Source organism: Chaetodon auriga, chromosome 4 (genome assembly GCF_051107435.1).
Source record: "Chaetodon auriga isolate fChaAug3 chromosome 4, fChaAug3.hap1, whole genome shotgun sequence".
Taxonomy (NCBI): Eukaryota; Metazoa; Chordata; class Actinopteri; order Chaetodontiformes; family Chaetodontidae; genus Chaetodon; species Chaetodon auriga.
The window spans coordinates 20841425-20850000 of NC_135077.1; the positions used below are offsets into that span (position 1 = coordinate 20841425).

General features: G+C 39.4%; 1 protein-coding gene across 2 annotated transcripts in view; it reads left to right on the plus strand.

The window, feature by feature from the left end:
- The window catches only part of fam13a (family with sequence similarity 13 member A), a 58456-nt gene that overhangs the window by 32793 nt on the left and 17087 nt on the right, over positions 1-8576 (plus strand). For both annotated transcript variants that reach the window (XM_076727686.1, XM_076727687.1), the window contains exons 10-13: positions 3244-3285; positions 3446-3640; positions 4841-5045; positions 8227-8285. In XM_076727686.1, coding sequence (XP_076583801.1) covers positions 3244-3285; positions 3446-3640; positions 4841-5045; positions 8227-8285 — 501 coding nt within the window. The remainder of the gene's footprint in view (positions 1-3243; positions 3286-3445; positions 3641-4840; positions 5046-8226; positions 8286-8576) is intronic.

The window sequence follows — 8576 nt, forward strand, 5'->3', positions numbered from 1 at the left end:
AAAATCATTTAGAAGACTGTCTTCAACATTCATCCCTAAAGAATTAATGTTTTCTAGTCAAGATTTAATAGTCTTGGTATTATTAAATAATTTAACTAAACAGACTGGATTCTCTGTCACAGTGCTAAACTGGTTTGAATCCTATTTGAAGGCTTTATATTGATCAATAATTACATTTTAGCATACAAAAATGACGTGGGGTTCCCCAAGGCTCCATTCTCGGACCACTTCTGTTCAACATCTACATGCTTTCACTAGCACTCTCACGCGTCTTTTTATAAGGCCTTGTGTTTCTTTTATATCTTAATACCTTTCTGTGTAGTGTAAAGCACTAGAGCACAGGTGCTGTATAAATAAACTCACGTGCATGTTGGCCTCCGTTCAAGTTCGTGTTTGCCCTGGACTGGACTGACTGGAGTAGACCTTGACCAAACAACTGTTTTTCTTATGCAATTTCTTTTTTTTAATCCCTCTCCAGTTTGAAGTTGGATTACAGTTATTTCTTTAATTTAACCAAACAGTAGCAAGTTCGTTTCCATGTTGTTTTCTCGTGTTATAGTTCACCAGTGACAACAGAAAGGCAGGGAGTGACTCTTTATAACTCACGTAATGTTTTTATAACAGTCATGACATTACACAATCATTGTGTTGCAAAGCCACGAGGTGATTGGTGCCTGATCAAGCATTTAACTGTATCATTTTATATTTTTAGAGTATGTGTATGTGTTAAAGAAAGGATTGATGGCTTGGCTCATTCATATTCTAGTGGTGATATTTTCATTGTGTTTATGAAGCAGTGATTCATCCCTCTTTCCTTATGGTCTCTTTTGCCAGTAGTTCATGACTCAGACTGTCACCATAACACACCGGGCAATAATCCTGTCTCATACCAGGCTGGGCTCACACTGTTGTATCTTTAGTCATAGCTAAAGTGGTTCAAAGTTCTTTCTAGCCAGTGGTGTCACTTCCTCTGGTGATTTACCAAACAGCCACACTTCATTTATGCTTTGCCAACCCAATGTCTATTTGGGACGATGATAGCTGCCACAAGATATTTAATTACAATTTACAGGCAGTCACGCTTAGCTGTGTATTTTATTAATAGCATAAATGTGACACAAGCACACAAATGAGAAACCTGATTTCACATTACAGACCAACATGAACAGAGTTGGTCTATTTCAGGATGTCTTGAAAATGAACTACAGTCCAGAACAGCATTTAAGAAGATTTTGAAACGAAGCTTCAGTCTTCATTTCTGGATAGAAGACAAGGTTCAAACACACAAAAATGGTCCAATTAATCTATTTGCTCTAGACTTTTTTTTATCATAATCAAATGTATCTGGCAGTTATGTGAGCACAAAGAATTTGACTGTGGTTGTCAGCAGTTCTCAATATACATGAGCAAATGATCCATGAATAGTTTTAAACAAGTCGACTCCTGTAGGCACACAGGATAAATGTGTGGTGTCAGAAGATGATTCAGGATACTTGTCTGTATTTTTTCTTTTTCTTTATCTGTCTGCTGTAAGTATGGTTGCATTTACCACTTTGAATTAAACAAACCGAGAAGTGAAAATCAATCAAAATCTAACAGTTCTCACTGAGGCCATACACCGGGATGAGGAGTCAAAGTACTTAGTTTTAAGGGGTTACAAGCATAAAACGTTGGGAACCACTGTCTTAAACCGGCACTGTATCAACGCTGATACTGCACCATAGGACACAGTATACTTAATTCTTATGACAACTATCTTCCCCTTGAACATATTCAAGTTACGTAATTGACCCCCATCACCATTATATCAAGAGCAGACAGCAGTGTGGAGGACTGTCTTCAAAAGTTTTAGACAGAGCTAGAAACGTTTGTCATATGTCAGGCCTTAATGTAGACGCTGCACTTGAATTCATGCCCCTGACATTTGCAGGCATTAATGTCTAAGGTTAAGTCAACATTGGTAAGCCATTAAACCATTTTCTGTTGCTTTAACCTGTTGCGTGCAGAGCCAAGTCTATTATTAGGTAGTAGGCTAATATTTTTCCTGCTGTGCCGTGAGATAATCGAGTGGTTTAATCTCTGCCTCTGGAGCACCTGTGAGCTTTAGCTGACATAACTTTCACTCCTCTTTCTGACCTCCACTTTCCAGCTGTGTGAATCAATGAAACTGTGGTGAAAGTGAAGGATCTGTCAGTCTGCAGGATAGAAATCATGAGCTCGGTTGTTAAAACTGACAATAACAAGCACCAGACATATAAAGCCCAACGTTTATGATTTGAATTTACTAAGCTCATCAAATGATCATCTAGTTATCACACGATAGGGCGTGCCACTTCTTCATCTGACTCACTAGCCTTGCTTACAGCTTTGATAATGTCTCTGCCATTTTACACAGGTTCACCACAGTCACCTTCACACCATGACTCCATCAGTACCTCTCCCTTTATCAGTGCACTGCACAGGGCCTCTGCCAAGCTGTGCTATTACTGTCAACACGTCTGTTTATGTAAGATTTTTCAGGTCACCCCTATACATGTCGAGGTAGCTGTACTCCAGGAAAAGCAGGCGTGACTTCTGTCGGCTGGTGACAGTTATAAGGTCTTGTTGGGGAGTGAAGATGAAGGTGCACAAATAACATCAGCAACTATTTTTTTATTTTGAAAAGTTGCAGATCACTTTTATTTTGAGATTTACTGCCAGGTATTTTGTGCTCATTTAACTTAGATTATGGACAGAATCGCTCAAAAGTTTAGATAGTCCGATGAATGATCCTCTACAGCAAAATAAATGGAAATTGAATGACTAGCAATACTGATATACTCAATACTGATTCAGTATCTTTATATTTAGATATGGATATATTGCACCATAGTATAACCACCTATCCTTTGTTTATTACTGTGTTCCTGCAGATTATATATCTGTGTGTGTTTTGAGAAAGGGAGTGGGAGACCAACAGAAAAGATATAGATGAGGCTTTAGATAAACACAGAGCACCTTCTGACCACATACTCTGTTGCAGGACTCACTGGTAGTCATAGAAGCTGGCCACTTTGCTCTCAGAGGACCTACTTATGCTGCGAACACAGCTGAACTTAACACTCACTCATGCACACTAGATGCCTTGATCACCTAGGGCCAGAACCAGAGCCCAAGGGATTTTCAGCGTTGCTCAGTGACCTGTTGTGACCACCTGTTTCCGTCGCAGTAACTCACCTTCTTCCCCTCTTGTTTTTCTTTCAGTAACCACCTCTCCCCTGTCCACTGCAGACCGGATGTGGTAACGTAAGCAGACTTTATTACTGTCCCTATAATGGCATTAAATGCAGTGTAGTATTGTGTAGGTCTTGTAATTAATGAATTTGTTCAGTGATAATTTCTTAAATTCTATTTATTATGAATCTGTTACTGGACTATAAAGTTGTTTTCTCTCTCTTTTTTTTAGTTTTCTGGACAGAACGATACGTTCATCAGTGGAGCAGCACCTCTTCGATGTAAACTCTTTAGGGGATCAACGTTCAGAGGACTGTCAGTTCACCCCGTGTCCACCATCTCCAAGTGTGACACCAACTGCTCGACAGAGACGTCGATGCCAGAGAGAGCAGCAGGAGGAGGGGCTGAGACACAAAGAGAGGAGCAGGTACCATGAGTCAGGCATCGCCATGATGTTTGGAGTTGATTGTGTTCATTCCAACATTGGAATGCACTGCAAAAATCTTGTTCTCTTCAATTCATTGAGTCCTTTCTTTCAGCAAAAATGAGGAAATCTCCTCATACAGTGAGAATAATTGTTTTGATGTAAATCAAAGTCACGTCTAATTTTTCTTGATTCAAATGAGTCGAATTGATTGAATGTCTCTATTCTGTCTTATTAGAACTATTTCAAGGTACAAAAATATGTTTTCCATCAAATTTTATTATTTTTTTTTCATCCACTCAAAACAGCAAAAACATTCAACCCACCCACTGCACTATTACAATAAACCACATAATTGGGTGATTTCCACATCACAAGATAAATAAATACAGACAAAACAAAAAATAAAATACTCTAGAAAATAAATGTGCAGAATAAAGGAGTCAAATAATAATTTCATAACAAGATAGTTTAATATCGCTTACATGTCACACAACAAAAATAAGATGGCTAATTTTCCAATTAGCAGACTGAGTTAAGAGAGGTAAGTGACTCAGCATTTACAGAATACCATCTCAGTGGATCCTCCCAAGGTGTATTCAAGTTCTCCAGACAATAAGGACACTTGAAAATTCTTGATATAAGTTAATTTCTGCAGAAAAAAATGGGGTCTACACATTTCGCACAATAAGATGCCATTCGTTACTAAAGCCTGACTTCTGGGCCTCACTGCAGTGCTATTACTTCCAGTTGGTATTTTGGTCTCAGTAAACAATTGTACGTTTTGTTTTGTTTTGGTTTTTTTTTTAGTGTGGTAAGCTCGTCCACTGAGACAGAGCACAGTCATAACAACTGGAGTCATCGCAGTAAGAGGCTAATCCTTGTTGATGGAGATTTGGTAGAAGCTGAGAGATCAGTGACACATGGATTAGAGGAGTGCATTAGACCAAAGACAGCAGAAATGTCAATAAGAGAGTGGACAGTAAATAGACAGTAAATAGAATTAGCACTAAAACTAAACATCACATTAGCTGCTGGTGAAGGTATAAGTAAAGGAGGTACCGGGATGGCCTTGCCATTTAGTTACCTGAAGCATTTCAGCCCACGTCAGGCTGATAAAGACAGACCAAAGTGTGCCACAGAGGGTGAGATGGAAGGCAGATGTCTCATTTCCTCACCGTTTTCTTCTCTGTCTGAGAACAGAGCTGCATCCGTCAGAGCGCACACCAACAAGGAGAACATCCCATCGAGTGGTGGAAGCAGTTCAGGCAGCGTGGGAGAGGACACGGGCAGCAGTGTGGACTCACAGGGAGGCCAGAGTGGTCAAGCTGAGCGAACCCACAAACCCAGAAAGTCAAAACACAGCCCGACGCTGGTGCAGCTCACTGACAACCAGGACGCCCACGCAGTGAGTCATCAGGCTTTTTCTCTTCATCGCTTTTTATCTTTCTCAGTTGTCACCAGCTGGGCCGTGTTCTCTGACTCTTCTCTGGAAGTTATTCTGTGTTTGTTGAGTGCTCTGTCTCTCTCTCTGGTGCTTTAGTTAATCTTTTCTTCAACTGTGACAGGTCAAGCTCAGGTGTAGGTCAGTAGATAACATGAAGAAAGTAAGTTTCTTTCAATAGCATAATCAAGGCGGCTTGCCAGTATATGTACCAGAAACTGCATTTTATCAACAGTTAACGGGGCTGTCCTCACAAACAGCATCAATGCGCCTCGTCCTCTCATGCACCTGTGATGCTGATTGGAGTTAAAGCATTTGGCTCAAACCCCAATAATCCTTATTTCTGACTCACTGCAAATAATTATCAGTTACTGTTAGCAAGAACCACTGAATGCACAGTGGCGTTTTCAAAGATGACAGGAAGCAGTGCAGCTGCCTAATGACCATTTTCATTGTACAGTGCCATGTGATATGCAGCATGCCACACTAATTGTTAGCCACTTTTGCCAGAAGCAGTGCAAATGTAAGGGCCACTTACGAGCGTGCAATTAGCTGCAGCTTTTATCTGCTGAAGAAGATGATGCACCAGAGAGCAACATGTCCTCTCAGCTGTTGTCATGTGAGACCACAATGTGGGTTTGTTGAGTGCTCAGCATTTGTATCACGTTCAGAGGAAACGATTGAGATTTTATGTAAAACGTTTTTGTTTGTTTTTTTAAATTCATTGTTTTTCCTTTTACAAAGCATTTTATAAATAACACAACATGAACATGGGGTGTTTTCTGACACAATATTACAGCAAATTAATTACCAATCAAATACATTTTGATGTAGAAAAGAAACTTAAACAAAAGAAGGGCATTTCGGGGAAATGTACATTTTCCATGGCTTCTGTATGTCATTGAATTCAGTTTGCTGGAGCCTCATTGAGAAAGTGATTCTTTCCATTACATACACATCGTAAATAATATCATACCATTCATCTATGGATGGCATGTCTGGCTTGAGCCATTTCTTTGTAATTGCTTTTCTAGCAGCTAGACTCAGTATTCCAAATAAATATTTATTTTTCACACTTACATTAACTGAGTGTACAAGCCCAAAAAGAAGTTCGTCCAAGTTAAATGTAATGTCAGTTCCAAATATAGCTACTAGTTCTGAGTAAATCTTGTGCCAAAAAATGTTTATTTTTGGACAGGTCCAGAACAAATGGTAGTGATTGGCTTGGTTTTTATTCCCAGTGAATTATGACCATTGCACTGTATATTGGAAGCACTGAAAGCTGACATTGAATACTTAGAAGGATTTGTGCTCTTATTAACTTTGTCTTTGATCAAAATGACGTCTATTGTACTCTGTATATTATTTAGACAAAGTTTTTGCTTTTCAGAAAAAAGGCTTGGTTTTGGTATATGTTGAAAAACATGTCTATGTGCCTTATTATGATATTCAGTACGTGCTCGAGCTGAAATTATTAATACAGTTAATCAATTAGTCAACGGACAGATAATTAGTCAGCAACAATTTTTGAATTGAGTAATCATTTAAGTCAGTTTTCATTCAAGCTTTGCAAGTGTGAGGAGTTGATGCCTTTGCGTCATTGCTCCGAAACAAATGATGTGAAGACATTACTTTGGGCTTTTGGAAATTATGTCGGACATTTTTGGACTATTTTCTGACATTTTATAGAACGGCGATTAATCGGCTAATCGCAGGAATACTCATCACATTAATCAGTAATAATAATCTGTAGATGTAACCATTGTTGTACATACATAGCACCTATCACCTGCTGTAGCTCAGCATCCTCATGAATGCACCTTGATCAGCTGTCTCTTGTCTGCCAACTGAAACGCAGTGAGGACTCCATACGAGGAGTGTGTGAGAGCAGTCAGATTCACAGGGACATGGTGTGAACCATGGAGCTGTAATAACATCATATAATCTCCACATTCTGTTTACACTACGGCTGCATGAAAGCAAGTTGGATTATTCTTCACACTTGGCTCATAAATGAGATGTGCTAATGTAAAGTTCAGCTGCATGGTGTCCCGTCCCTCCGGCCAACTGATGGAAATAGATTTGTTCAGTTTACACTCTCACTCAGCCAGTGACTTACGTAACAGAGGAGATGACACTCAGTTCCTAAATGTATATGTGATAGCTCGCGCAATCATTATTGGCCAGACAAGTGATGTGATGAGTGGTTGACACTTGTTAGTGAGGGTCTGTGTCTCTGTCGGTGTGGACAGCCATCTCTGTAAATGTGAACTTGTTAGTGAAGAGACATTGGACAACACAGTATTCCAAAATATATGCAGTATTTTTTGTTCTACGTGATCTGTTAGATAAGTTTCAGAGTTTTTTTCTGTTTCAAAGTTAATTCATATAAAAATTGCACCATTCTACTTTATGTCTTTGGCTATGTTTAGCCGTGCCAGCAGTCTGGCTCTGTGTCCAGCCGTAGGTCCACCGCTTTGGTCCAGCTACAGGACAGGATGGACACCAAGAAATGTGAATTTCATGTTCCCACAGGATTAAATGTAATAACTTGTAATGACTTCTCATCTGGCAGCATCATCAGTTCAGACTAAGATGGTGACCATGGTCAACATTATACTTCACTGTGTTACCATTGGTATTGCACATAGCCTCATAGAGCTAGCATGGCCGTAGACTCTTAACTCACTGACTCGTGTATTTTTTCATATTCTATTTATTTATGCACTATTTATTTAAAGCATTTCTTCTGTTGTATTTCAGTAACTGCTAGAAGAGACAGTGAAGTGAGAATTTTATTTCAAGGATCAGTCTCTGGTCCGGCACCCAGAAAGGTTCATAAAAGCAGCGGTTCCTTGTTTCATATTTCATGTGATATGAGCAAGAACTGAAAGTGATCTTCACATATTAGTACACCAGCTTGTTAAATACTTTGTAAGCTTTGTATAGCTTGTAAGCACACTGTCAACACTTTGGTGCTTTTATGAATAGCTCCAAAACATACCACTCACAGGTTTAAAGAGGATAATCCAAAAAGGGCTGTAAAAGCAGTCATAATTTTTCCTGTGATGTGTCAGTACTACATAGCTTGTCTTTGATGATGACATGTAGATATTTAACGTTGAAATGTGTGTTTTTTTCCCAGCTCAAGGAATGTGTTGGTGAGAGACCTGGAGCAAACGACATGGAGACATTTCAGAAAGGGTAAGCTCTTCAATTCTTAACTTGATCCCCTTTAGGAATTAAAACAGAAATGTCATTACAGCGGCTCACCTGGTAGAGCGCCTTCCACAGCAGCTGGGCTGGAATCATTTTTTGGGCTGGAATCTGGCCCGGGCCCATGCCGTCCTCTCTCTCTCATACTAAAAAAAAAAGTAGAAATGCCAAAAAAAAAACAAAAAAAAAAAACATCATTACACTTTTCCTGTAAACACTCAAGTTGTCTCTTCACTGTATTGATAAGCTCCTGGCTGAAACTAGCAGCTCTGCCTGTTA